The sequence below is a fragment of the Theobroma umbraticum genome, unplaced genomic scaffold (assembly GCF_002168275.2).
Source record: "Theobroma umbraticum cultivar Fairchild unplaced genomic scaffold, ASM216827v3 scaffold_51.0, whole genome shotgun sequence".
Taxonomy (NCBI): domain Eukaryota; kingdom Viridiplantae; phylum Streptophyta; class Magnoliopsida; order Malvales; family Malvaceae; genus Theobroma; species Theobroma umbraticum.
The window spans coordinates 9,726,919-9,741,483 of NW_018397260.1; the positions used below are offsets into that span (position 1 = coordinate 9,726,919).

General features: G+C 37.3%; 2 protein-coding genes across 2 annotated transcripts; both read right to left on the reverse strand.

Annotated features, from left to right (window-relative positions):
* LOC110416575 (calmodulin-like protein 5) lies at positions 1-408 on the reverse strand. The gene has a single exon (XM_021428585.1). It carries the CDS (start codon positions 406-408, stop codon positions 1-3), a length of 408 nt encoding a protein of 135 aa, XP_021284260.1.
* Positions 409-11,411: 11,003 nt separating this feature from the next.
* On the reverse strand, positions 11,412-13,251 carry LOC110416578 (calmodulin-like protein 3). The gene is made up of 2 exons (XM_021428590.1): positions 12,966-13,251; positions 11,412-11,650 (listed from the first exon to the last, which is right to left on the reverse strand). Exons 1-2 carry the CDS (start codon positions 13,249-13,251, stop codon positions 11,412-11,414), a joined length of 525 nt encoding a protein of 174 aa, XP_021284265.1.
* Positions 13,252-14,565: the final 1,314 nt, after the last annotated feature.

Below are 14,565 nucleotides of genomic sequence, written 5' to 3' on the forward strand. Positions count from 1 at the left end.
CTACTTGATTTTGTATCCAAGTCCATTAGCATATCGAACAAGTTCGTCCAGCTCATCCATACTGATGCATCCATCGTTGTTTGCGTCAGCATGCTGGAGCCCTCGCCATGCTCTATAACCAGGGATAGCCGCACCCAAGCGAGCAAATGCATGTTTTATCTCTTCCTTGCTAAGGACTTTGTTACCGTCAATATCGCAATCAAGGAAAATTTGTCGAATCTGCTGCACATCATAGTTTATTGGTGCACCTTTTCCCGAGGACTGGTAATAAAAGGGCATTTTGTTTATAGGATTTCGAGCTGTATCCTTGTGGTGTAGAAGAAACATAACAATATAGGTTAAAGGATATTGCACTATGATCCTGGGAGCATGGAGGGCTGGGCTTTTATAGATCCAGGCATCCTGCATTTGCAGATTACTATTGTTACTTTATTCTTACTTATCAAGAAGAATTTGGGTAGGGCCAGAAATTGAATTGATGTTTCCGGAATCCTCCATTTTCATGCAATATGCTTGTACTTTATAGATACCCACTTATGATATTTTGCATTTATACAATTCTTCTCCTTTTCCTCTTAAAAGAACTCCCCTTTTAGCTCATAGAACGTAGAGAGAAATAAAATCCAAACTTCAAATGAAACTTTGGAAAAGAATAATTGATAAAAGATAAAAATAGAATGTTTTGGTTGACTCTTTAATATAGACTTGGAAGTTGATATACAAGTTTTCCTTTTTAAGCATAGGAAATACTGTTTTCTGTTTGCATAGTTGATATACTAGTATGATTGCAATCTAAAGATTCTATACAAAACGGTGGAAGAATAAAAGGAAAGGAGAGAAAATTTGTAATCTTGAGAGTTTGGATATAAAGTCATGAAAGGGAACCTAAGCCCCTCTTGTGGATGCTATTTTCATTTGCTTTAGATTAGCTGTCCAAAGAAAATCTGAAAGGGATAAAGAAAGGATCACTATTTTTGAAAAGCATTTCTCAATTTTTTGTAACGAACCAAGTTCAGCCACTAACTCCACAATTTTTTGAGTTTAAACTACGTAGTTTTTAAAAGTTTAAACTTGCTAATAATGATAAATTTGAATTGTTATATAAATCTTAATAATCACATTTATATTAAACGTGAGATGTTGGGTATCACACTTTTATCATAAGAAGGAAACTTAATAAGACAAAAGAAAAGAACATTGGTCGATCATACATGCCCTTTCTTTAGCTTGGATAAAGTGACTATCTCTAGTAGTTAGACTTTTCCTCTACATCATTTTAGCAGAAAATTTGAGTCTTGGGATCCAATTATACCAGTTAAAGAGCAAAAATCATAGTTTTCAACACGTTGAACACAAAGAGTCCAGAAATCTGCATTGCGTTATATTTAACTACTTAGAGATCACATCAGAGCTTTATCACATACAAGGCAGGAGGTGTAACTCCTTCAGATCATATAAATAGAAGAGAAACTGAAAACCTAGAACTTGCAAGAACACCAGTACTCTTCAATATTACAGCAAGCACACATTCAAACCATTTATGCCAGATACATCTGAAGACAACTTGTAGCAATGAGTTCTACTAATTAGTGATGGCTGTGTATTGAAGTTTGTAAGCGTAGTCTATCAGGCCGTCAAGCTCTTCCGGGCTGACGCATCCGTCTTTATTTGCATCCGCTTGTTTCAGCCCTTTCCAAGCTCTGTAACGAGGAAGAAGCGCACCCAGATTGTGAAACGCTTTCTTTATCTCTTCCTTGGTGAGGATTCCATCGTTATTGGCATCACAATCCAGGAAAAGCTTCCGTAACTGCTGCTTACTAATCGCCTGAGGGTAACCTGAAATTGGTTTATTAGTAATTGTCATGTTTGTCTAAAGGATTTTGAGGTTTATATGTGAATCAGTTAGTTGGAAAAGGCAGATAGTCAGGGGAGCTGTGATATTGGGATTTTTGAAGCCACGGGCAGGGCTTATATAAACCTCCTTGTGTACTGCATGGCTATGACCAACGTTTTGGTTTATCGGGAGGAGTCTCGACCGCCACTTGTGTATAATGCTTTGGAAAAGAATCTCATGCTACGAGTTGACACGTAGGTGTAGATGGTACTGTATCAATGTGCCATATATCTAAGCTAGGATTAGGCTGACTCGTGTTCTGCACTTACGGTGACCTGCTTTTTTTGTACACCAATCTTTATCTTCCATTCAAAGATTCTTATCATATCACATTTGGGATTGATTGATACTGGCATACTTTGTTAAAATCAAATAATTAAACTTTATAAACATCTAGCATCTAGCATCCACCTATCTTATTTTATGAGTGGTTTGTGAAAAATGAAAGGTTTTAAGAATTTTTTTGAATAGTCTCATATTTAAAAATTTTGAAAAAATACTTAAATTAAATTCAACATGATTTTACTTAAAATAATATTATTGAGTGTCATCATTAGTAAAATTTTATTGTTATTGTCCGAAATTTAAGTCTTATGAGATGATTTTTTTTAAAAAATATCTTTCTATAGTTTATTTATCTAAAATTATAAAATTGGTTAAAAATTACTATTTATTAGTATCAACTAAAATATTAAAATTAAATACAATATGATTTTATGTAGCAAATTATCAAGTTTAGTAATTAATAATATGACAACTTTCTATTTATTGATTAATACTAAATATAAACATTCATAAACCATATAAAATTAAATAAAAAAATCAAATAATCAATTAATATATCTACAAAATAAATAAAAAAAAACTCACAATTTCAAGATATCATTTGACATGTAATATTATTTTCTATTAGTTAAATTATAATTATCAACCCAAATTATCAAACTAATCAAAAAAATTTAGACATGAAATATTTAAATATTTAATTTGGGTTGCAAATTACTTAAAATGGAAACCTATATGAATTGTTTTGAGAGAATGAAAAACACATTCAAAGACCAAGAAGGGGAAGAATTTGAATTTTTAGACAAAAAGAGTAGTTTAGGTTTTAATTTTTTTAATAAAATCTAAAATTATAGATGAAATTTTTTTTATCTTTTCTTATAATATTTGAATATTAATGTGTAAATTACTTTTTAGTAAACCACTTTTATTTAAAGTCTTTGACCCCACTTCTTGTAAAATTGTTGAAAAAAAGATAATGAGTTTATTAATATATTTAACACGACTTTGCTTAGTAGAATATTTCTTATACATGCATACATAAGAGAAGCTTAATCGATGGCAACTCATTTACCCCTTTTACATCTTTAAAGCCTGAAACTTGCAAACTATTTCACACGGGGAATATATTCTTACATCAATTATGCAAAGGATTTAATTATTCATATAAGATATAATTCCAACGAGGACAGCACTGAGTTTCTAACTAATTAACATTGATGTATCCTTGTTGATGAGCGTATTCTATGAGGCTGTCAAGCTCCTCCAGGTTGACACATCCATCTTTATTTTTATCTACACGCTTGAGTGCTGTCCAGGTTCTGAAACTAGGGAAGAGGGCACCGAAGCGATCAAACGCGTTCCTTATCTCTTCCTCGGTGAGGACATTGTTATCATCGACATCACAATCGAGGAATACTTTCCTTAACTGCTGCTTACTCGCACGTGGTGCTGACTCGCCAGCTTTTGGATTGCTGTATTTGTAAACCATGCTGTCTAGAGAGGATTTTGAGGTTACTATATCAAATATAGTACAGGCAGGGGGTCCTCTGCTTTGGTCTCCTACTGGACTTGTGGTCTTAGGTAGTATGGAACCTTGGGTTTATATAGACCTCCACAACCAATGCTCCACTTATTGTATTCTCATTGATCCGGATGAGTCTTGTGTATAAAGTTTTGAGAAAGAATTTCTCTGTTTTGGATCATACTCAGCAAAGGCCCAAAGGGCAAAGCGTAGAGGGGTGAACGAGTATTGCTGGGAAATTACAGCCTGCTCCGCAGCTCCACCACTAGATCCTCTACTATAGACATGCGAGTACTCAAGAATTGGCTTGTAGAACAGTATAATCCCGTTGCAAGTACGGTATTGGCATCCTCCAACATCAGATCAACTTTGAAGAGCTAGACATCAAGTTGCAGCATCTTGTTCTTATGCCCGCTCGTTTGTAGAAAATAAAAGCCACCAATTACTCAAGTTAGCATCTTTCTTATCCTTCGGAAGTCCATTTCTTGCATTGTCATCACGTGGACACCAAAACGTACCAAACTAAGAACAAGAATATATTGGCCATGGAATTGCTTTTCAAAATGGGGAGGTGAGATTCCCTTTCACCTTTCGGTGAAATGTGCGCGTAATTAATCCTTTTGGTCTCAATCAATGTGATCATGCGATAGGAAATCGTTTTTCACAAATGCAATGTTATATTTTCAATTAATGTTTCATGGCTACAATTAGAAGTGTTTATAAGTATACATCCAAAATTTTAAAGGCAAAATAATAAAATTTATTGCTGATATTAGACTTGACTCAGTTGTTTATCAATCGTTCTAAATAAGTTGAAATATAAAATTAAAAAGAAATTTATATTGTCTTCAATCATATTATAATTTTTTGATAGATTCTTGTTTTTGAACTGTACGTATATTTTTTGTAATATTTGTTTAACTTGTAGGAGGAATTCTTTCCTTTCCAAGGAAATGAATCGCTTACTTTCCTGAAAAAGCTTAATTAATTTGACTTAGGCCTTATTTACTAAAGGGGAAAAATGATTATCTAAATATTTCTCAGTTGCTAAGTCTTGAAGTATGACTTTTTCCAAGAAAACATGTTCGTTTTCACTACATCTTGTTCTTCGACAAAGATCAGGTGTCACGGACCACAGTTCAACGCATTAAAAGTGTCTCATGGGTGTTTCGGAGTGCCGATATGTGGAGGAGTACTGCTGGCGGCAGGCCAGCCCGACAGGGTGCCAACAGGTGCGCACAGCATGGGCGAGCGGCACGCAGGCTCGGGCCGTCGGCCCAGCAGGGGTGCGCGGCGCGCGGGGACGCAGAGCATGGGCGCACGGTACGCAGGCTCAGGGCTCGCCGGCCCAGCAGGGGTGCACGGCACGCAGGTGTGCGGCATGCAGGATGGCTCGGCAATGGCACAGCAAGTAGGCCGCACAGTGCCCAGACAGATTGCCTGCGCGGGGCCTCTGCGCACAAGCCCGCCAGCGCCCAAGCACACAGCCTGTGGGCAGCCTAGACCCACCAGGGGGCCCAGGAGGGTGCCGGCCCACCAGACCCACTCTTTTGATGTATTGAGCTGCTGGAAATTTTAGCTTTCCCTCTCAAATGTTTTGGAGGGAAATATTTGGGGAAAGATGGGTATAATAAACCCTTGTACTTTGTGTAAATCATTCAATCCATTCAATAGAAGTTCAGCTTTTCTTTTTCCAGCATTCTCTTCTTTTTTCTTCCTTTCTCTTTTATGCAAGTTTGCTTACCGGCTTAAAGCCATTGGGTGTGAGTGCGGGTGTCGGAAGGTAGTGTGCTGCGTGTGGGAGTGCTGGGTGATTGCTGGGCGAGTGCTGAGGCATTAAGGCTGACTTGGGTTCTAGTACCGAGATAAGGGTTGAACCCAAGGCCGCACGAGGGTGGTCTGAAGAATCGCCCCGTGACACAGAGCTGTGGTTCCCTCTTGCCACATCGGGAGACCTATGAAATGATCAGCTTCAAAGACTAACCAATTGCTGCGAGCCAAGCCACTTCTTCCTCTCAAGGTGGAAGTGGTTGTTTCATGGTGCTCAAAAAATTTTCCCCTTTTTACCTCTATTTTCCTCACATTCTATTTAAGGATGGTGAGGGACAATTTGTTTTGTAATACTATATTTTACCTCGTTTTTTCTCTTTAACCAAACATTAGAAAATTTTTGTTTCTCCTTTCCATGCTATTTTCCCTCCTATCAACCTAACAAAAGAAAAAGGAAATCATTATATATAATCACTGGAACAAACCAGATTATATATATAAATTAAAACTAGTTATTAAATTAAAAAAGAAGAGGAATTACTACTACTCTTCCTTGTACATCATCATACAAGTATGGAAGAAACATCAACATGCCCGTACATGTCCGTTGCAGAACATGGACACGCGTGCAGGGACAGAAGAAAAACATCTGTTATTATTTGTGGGGAACCCAAAAAACAAACGTATATGTATACTGGTATATATATATATATAGCATTTTTCCATGCACCGTGGCAGACTATGCTTTCAACGAAACCCAGAGCTGCGAGCGTATTCAACAAGAGCTTCCAGTTCATCGCCTGAGATGTATCCGCTGGAATCGGTATCGATATATCTGAGGGCAGAGGCAGCTTTGTAAGTGGGCATAAGAGCACCGAGGTACTCAAAGGCGTTCTTCAGATCTTCCTTATAGAGTCGGGTCACTCCATTCTTTTCGCCATATAGCCTGAAAACCCTCAGCAATTCCTCCTTGTTGCCACCCGATGCTCCGGCGTTACGAAATTTTCTACCCATTTCTATTGTAGGAAATTTGGTTTTTGGCTGAAACGTATATTAGGCGAGTACTGGAAAAGATTCAGTAAGACTCTTTTGCTCTTTCAGCGGTTTTTAAAACTAAACTTGTTGGCGTCCTGGGGATATATAGCTTTGGAAGGAATGGACTTTATATATAGAGAGAGAGCTCTTGCCTTTTGCTGAACACAGGCATGGGGCAGGAACGACGTTCCTTCTTGGAAAGAGACGTTTGTGTCGAGAATTGGACTGGAATCTCTCGCTTCAAATTGATACGCCCCCACCTTTCACTGTATATAGGGATGTGAACGAAGGTATCCGATTCTGTTTCCACTTTTATATATTCTTGTTTATCTGAAAAGACAAGAAAACTTTAGCACTTCTAATTCTTTGATGCTACTCTATCTTTATACATACATACATATATATATATATATATGTATAATTGGAAATTCAAACTCAGTTATTTAAATAGGGAGAAGTATACATTATGTCGAATGAATGCTTGTATTATGCTACTCTTTTTTTAAAAAAACTCAATCATCAAGAGATTCATTAATAGAAAGAGAATACAACTCCATGGTCCTACAAAAATAATGAACTGTGGATTAAAATGAGAATTGTATTCTGGAAGCAGGGGAAACAACATCCTGTAGAACAAATTTGCCCACCTAAACAGAACAAGGATATCCATAAACAAGCAACCTAAACAAACGTAGCAACCAGAGAATCCTAAGACACCACAGATGAAGCACAAAAATAAAAACATAAATGAACGCCCAGATCTGAAGCAGCAGCAACCGAATCAAAACCCATGGACAGAAAAGTAGCCTCACCACCAAACAACAGCCTTACCAACATGCATTTTGAACAGTAGTATTATGCTACTCTTGAATGTTCTTTTGTCTGTGTATCGTGAGAGAACATTATAATGTTCTCTCTGTTTGACATATTGCGTTTAATTTTGATTTTGTACAAATTTAAGAAATTTGAACAACTAAAAGTTTATAAATAAAGAGTTGTGTACTTGGAAAATGCTTTACGCCATTATTTGATCTCTTCAGCTTTTCAAGAATGAGGTTACTTTCAAAGGGAAGCATTTTGTCCGATTACAACTTGTCGAGATCATCAAGTCTAGGTCATTGGCCTTCTGTTTCTATCTCAATCACTTTCAAAGTGTAGTTTCGTTGAACCCTTCATCACCGTCTGCAGGTAGAACAAAGATTGACCCTCGTCCTCTGACCCTTTGGTGTCACCCCCGTTTTATGCAATTAAGCATTCCATAAATACAAGGGCCACATAAATCTTCAGCCATGAAAGATCAGCAAAAATCATTATCCTGTGATATTATACGCCATGTTATATCATGGGAAAGGGTGGCGAAAATTAGTTGTGGCATTTTGATATTTGTGAGTTTAGAGCTTTCCTCCTCCTTTCACCATATATTCTCTTATCAATTCAAGAATAATTGCCTTCCTGGAAAGCGAATTCTTCCACTTTCCAAGGACCTAGTTTTTGTAACAGCAACAATAATTGGATATTTATTATTCTATATATGTGGTACTATCATGTTGCTATTAATATGCCATTCTTTGTTATAGGACCTCCCGGACAGTCAGAACGGTTCACTCCCTGTATCGGTGCAGACAATCGAGATTTTATCATTGCCATTGTTGAGGGATGAAGGATGAGATTTTATTTTTCTGATGGTTAAGGAGTGAGGAATCCCTAGGCCCTGGGGATCATTAATTACTGGGTTTAATCCTAATAGTAAGAGATATAGTAGAAGTTTACAGGGTTTTTGCCATCGACATGAAATTCTGGTTGAACCACGTAGGAAGGAAATTGAGTTTCATGATCCGGTTCAACCATCCCAAGAATGTTGTCTTGACTAGCGCATGATGATCCCGGGTTCACCTCCAACGGAAGGTGAAATGAACCTGGGCTGTTGGCCTGCTGCTGCTTCAGGCCGAAGTTCTATACGAGATAGAGGATTGGTATGGATCTGATATATATGTAAAGCTCATCATGGGAATGGTCTGATGATCAGGATTTTCGAAATGGGGCTTTGCGTTCTGGGTAATCTTGGACGAACATCAAAGCCATCAAGGTTTTGTTTGAACAATTGTTTTGGGACCCAAAAATCAATCTCAAAAAGAAAATATACGTACCTTGCTTATTGGAAAAAGATTTTATGATTACGTCAATCATTGCATAGATATCGTATGGTTTTCAATGTCTCCTTTGTTCCCTACCAGGGGATTGAGGTGTTTTCTTGGTTTTTGTTTTTGTTGTATTCTTAATTTTATGCTATTACTAATTAATAGATTTTAGTCTCTGTTTTTATGAGAACTTTCTACTTGAAATCACAGTCATACTTAATATTTGACAGATAAAAACTACTGCTATATCACCTATAAATACAGATAGGAATTCAAACATACAGTAATCAGAAGCCACCCCTTCTCAACTTCTGCATGGTGGAAGAAGCAGCAACCTATAAATACACGACAGAGACTGAACAGAATGGGATGAGTACAAATCGTGGCATTTCACCCCTTTATTGTTAGGTAGTAAACTCTAGCACTGACACTAAGGATAAAACTAAGGCAATATAGACGAAGTAAATTTCACGAGATTAGGCAGCTCATTAGAATCAATGGATTTGTCACCATTTCCGTCGGCCTAGCAGAGAGCTTGATTGACTCTGAAACTAGATAGCTTAAGTTTATCTATTTGGTGGCACCATTTGACAGTAATTCCAGTTGGAGGGAGACAGAAATTAGAGGAAAGTTATCTAGGAGACGTAGCGTACAAGATTCAAATACTAATTGACTTAATTATACAGCAGATCATACACTCAACCCGCAGTTACGCATGACATTCACAAAAGCCACCAAATAAAGTTCCGAAAAGGAAAAGTCGGACGATCGATGGAAAGAAGCACAGATCCTGGCGGTGGCAGATTATGAGTAACTAGTTAGGTAGATGTATTATACTTAAAGGTATAACCACATTCCAAAGCGTATTTAACAAGATCATCAAACTCGTCGTCGCTAACGTATCCGTCCCCGTTAGCATCAGCTTGATGAAGCCCTTGGCCAGCTCGCCAGCCTGGTAGATGAGAACCTAGACTAGCGAAGGCCTTCCTGAGCTCTTGCTGGCTGAGACGCCCGTCCAGATTAGTGTCAGAGCTCTTGAATATAGTTCTCAGTTCTGTTCCAGTTAAAAGCACAGGCCGCATGTTCCTTTGGCATTTCGGAGAGATACCCTTGGGCATATTTGAAGAACGAAGCATGTTTTGGAGTAATAAGAGGAAATTATGTAAGAGAGACGGCTGCTTGCCTTGCTATAGCATGGTTCACTTAGCTGACGTTTATATAGAGCATTTAAGGGCCAAATGCATTTCTATTTATCTCACATGGTGCAATTTCTGTGAACGAAGGTATCCGATTCTGTTTCCACTTTTATATATTCTTCTTCATGTAAGAAGACAAGAACACTTTACCTCTTTGTTTGATTGCGGCAACGGTGCACGAATGGCTGCGGGTTTTATTGTTAGAAATAGTGATGGGGCGGTTGTTCTTGCTAGAACAAATGCGTTTTACACTACACTACTATTTCAGATGCAGAGTTGAGAGCACTGTTATGCGCCTTATTGGTTTGTTTGGAGCATAACACGACCATAACTTAAGTTGAGATTGACAATAAGATGGTTGTGGGTTGGTTGATGATAAAAATTATATGGGGGCATCTGGCATTTTAGTGGAAGATTATACTGAACTGATTAAAACTTTACAGATCCAGTTTGTTTGTTTTGCTCCAAGAGAGACCAACATGATGGCACATGAGATTGCTAAACATGCAAAAGTGATGCCAGAAACCCAAATGCCCTATATATGTTGTATGATCATGTTGCTGTTAATTTGCTATTCCTTGTTGTTGGACCTTCCGAACAGACAGAACGGTTCACTTCCTGTATCGGTGCAGACAATCGAGATTTTATCATTGCCATCGTTGGAGGATGAAGGATGAGATATTATTTTTCTGATGGTTGAGGAGTGAAGAATCCCTAGGAGCTGGGGATCATCACTTACTGGGTTTAATCCAAATAGTAAGAGATATAGTAGTATATGTTCACAGGGCTTTTGCCATCGACATGAAATTCTGGGTAAACCACATACGAAGGAAATTGAGTTTCATGACCCCGTTCAAGAATCCTAAGAACTTAGTCACGACTTACGCATGATGACCCGAGATTTACCTTTAACGGGCCTTCTGGCGTGCTGCTCCAGCCCAAACTTCTATATGAGATAGTGGACTGGAATGGATCTGCTATATATGTAAAGGTCATCATGGAATGGTCTGCTATCAGGATTTTTGATTCGGGCTTTGAGTTCTGGTGTGAACTTGGACGAACATCAAAGGTATCGAGGTTTAGTTTGAACAATTATTTTGGGACCCAAAACTCAATCTCAAAAAGAAAATATATGCGCCTTTCTTCTTGGAAAAAGATTTTCTCATTACGTCAAGCATCGCATAGATATGGTACGGCTTTTCAAAGTCTCCTTTGTTCCCTACCAGGGGGTTGAGGTGTTTTGTTGGTCTATTTTTGCTTTATTCTTTTATGATATTATTAATAGATTTTGGTTTTTTTATGACAAGAACTTGTGCTCGAATTCACACAGTCATACATAATATTTGAAACATAATCACTATATCACATATAAATACAGAATCCCCTTTGCATAGGAATTCGAATATAGACTAATCAGAAGCCACCCCTTCTCAACTTCTGCATGGTGGAAGAAGCAGCAGCCTATAATACACGACAGAGACTCAACACAATGGGATGAGTACAAGTCATTGCACTTCACCCTTTTATTGTTACGTGGTAAACCATATATAGCACTATTACTAATAATAAAACTAACGCAATATAGACGAAGTAAATTTCGCCAGATCAGGCAGCTCATTAGAATCAATGGATTTGTCACCATTTCTGATGGCCTTGCGGAGAGCTTGGTTGACTCTGAGACTAGATAGCTGGGGTTTATCAAGCTGGCTAAAGGCTCTTGTCAGCTCCCTTGCATTGAGTAGATGGTCCTCATTCAGGTCGCTTCCCTGGAATACTTGCAATATTTGCTTCTCATTTTTTCGCTTCATTGCTACTTTAGAAAAAACAAACAAAAGGTTTTTCTTAGCTAGGAGGCTCTTTTCAACACTATATTACACTATGATATGGGGGAGTATGGCTATAGGCGTATTAATAGAGCAATAACTGTTTGTCTTTTATGCAAGGTAAGGCGAACCAGTTCTACAAACTTCTCATCAACTTTTTTGGACTGTTAAAGTTCTAACTTATCTTGACTGAGCCACTTGCTTTCTGAATCAAGAATAATCGGACCAGAATTCTTTGACTGCAAGTTGGCGCATGTATCCGTTTGTTTGAGGTGTAATTAGTGATGAACAAGGCTCGTATGAGATGAAAATTTTTCCTTCATTTTTAACCTATACACGTACGTACAGCATATGAAGGAAATGGAATACACATGCTAACACATCTTTCTATTAATGAACAAAAATGACTTAGCTGTTGTTGGTTTAGATAGGAATAAAATTTTCATTAAGAAAAGATAACATTCAGAGGATTGTGGCATCAAGTATAATTTCAGTGATTGGTTGGGCCCTTACACTCATCACATGAAAGCACCGCAATTGGACATAGGTAATTGGATACTAAGTGATCATGGGTTTTATGAAAAGGTTTTGTTGACAGATTGTAGAAAATTAATGGTGAAGTCAAACACATGTCTAGTTGGTAGAAGCTGTGGATAATTTTAGTGGTGATTGGGAGCCATAGGCTCATTTTGGTTCCCTCCAAATCCGTTTCCCCTTGCACTGTTTTCAAACCAACAAAACGGTGGAGGTGATTTACATTATGATGAATAAGTGAGGGATATATTATTATGAACAATCCATTATCTTTTTATTTTTTCCTTTTTCAATCACTTGATCTTTTCATAATTTTTTTGTCTTAAAATCTTGATTTACAAGATTAAACATTTATTGATGGGGAAGGAAAGGAGTCATAATATTATTATGAAACTAGAGCTGTACGTTCAATCCGAGAAAAATAAAAGAAAAAACTGCTTTAACTTTATCTATTTGGTGGCACCATGCGACAGTAATAATTATACAGCAGCAGGAGACATAGGAAAGCTACGTAGGAGACATAGCATACAAGATTCAAGTACTAATAGACTTAATTATACAGCAGATTATCATTCACTGAAGAGGAGCTACCCTTCTAGTTCCTATCTGCAACTAGCAGTTACGCACGACCACGCATTTACAAAAGCCACCAATTATAAAGTTCCAAAAAGAAAAAAGTCGAAAGATCGATGGAAAGAAGTATAGTTCCTGGCGGTGGCAGATCAAGAGTAACTAATTAGTTAGATGTATTATATTTAAAGGTATAACCACATTCCAAAGCGTATTCAACAAGATCATCCAACTCGTCGTCGCTAATGTATCCATCCCTGTTAGCATCAGCGTGATGAAGCCCTCGGCCAGCTCGCCAGCTTGGTATATGAGAACCTAGGCTAGCGAAGGCCTTCCTGAGCTCTTGCTTGCTGAGACGCCCGTCCAGATTACTGTCAAAGCTCTTGAAAATACTTTTCAGTTCTGTCCCAGTTAAAAGCATAGGCGTCGTTTTCCTTCGGCATTTCGGAGGGATATCCTTGGATATAGTTGAAGAACAAAACATGTTTTGGAGTAATAAGAGGAAAGTTATGTAAGAGTGACAAAAGCTGCTTACCTTGCTACAAATGGTTCACTTAGCTAAGGTTTATATAGAGCATTTAAGGGCCAAAAGCATTTCTGCTTATCTCATATGGTGCCACTTGAACAGGATAAAGCATTTGGTATTTTTCGAGTGTGTCACATCTGAAATTACTTGAGCATAAAAGCATATACTACTTCACGATAGATATCCCAACTTGGTAGACAAAACCCATTTGGAGAAAGGGAAGTCTCAAGGCTAGGTTGGAATATTTGGTAATATTTGATTTTCTGTTTAGGGTTTATGGAAGACCAAAATATGAACCCTTAGTCTTAAAAATCCTGATACGACAATGAGACTTTCTTTTGAGCCTCTTTAATGGTGTCATAAGAGTATTTCATTTAAGCTTTTAGTTATGCAATGGCAGAAGATTAAATCAAAGGTCAAGTTATATGCTTGATATATATATATATGTATGTATTCTCAGATCAAATAATCAGTGCATAGCTAATGTTTTCACATAAAAGTTCATGGTTGTCAGATTCCCATTTCAAATATGAGAGGACAAGATTTGCAGGTGCAAGACCAGTCGAATGCTGTAATGTGCTTATGCCGTCTAGGGGCAACTAACCAGGAATCTCTCTAGTTTAGCTGAGGATCAGAGTTTTCTGAACAAAATTTTGCTCCAACTATTTTGAGGAAGTTTCTTATGCGACAAAATGTGGCCGACACCCAAGTTTCTTTTCTTTTGGCATGGATTTTAGTGGCTCGTGCAGCATAACCTATAACAGGCTATTACCGGATCCCAACTAAGAAATTAAATGAAGCAGTAAACGCTTCACTGCAGAAGAAAGTTTAGACCTAACTTTGAGTTGTTGGACATCTGCTTTCAATATATGAATCTTGAACAGGGGAGTTAAATTCTTTGAAACAATAATTGCTAATGAGGAACATTCCTTAGAGATAAGTATTCGTTGGCCCAATATCTTGAAGTGATTTTAGATACTCTTTCAGACTCTTGATTGATGTCCTCTATTATTTTTAAAGTTAAAAAAAATAAATATTTTTAAAAATAACTTTTAAAGATAAGATGTTTTTAAAAATAATTTTTTATAATTTTAATTATTTTTAGTCAAGTTGAACAAAATTACCTAAATTACACATCATGATGTTACACGTCATGTTTACACTCTATAATTAAAATGTTACATGCTATATACAAAAACATATAATACGTCATGATTAGGTTATTACATATCATGTTAAAAAAAATATTATTGTTACATGTTATGTACAAAA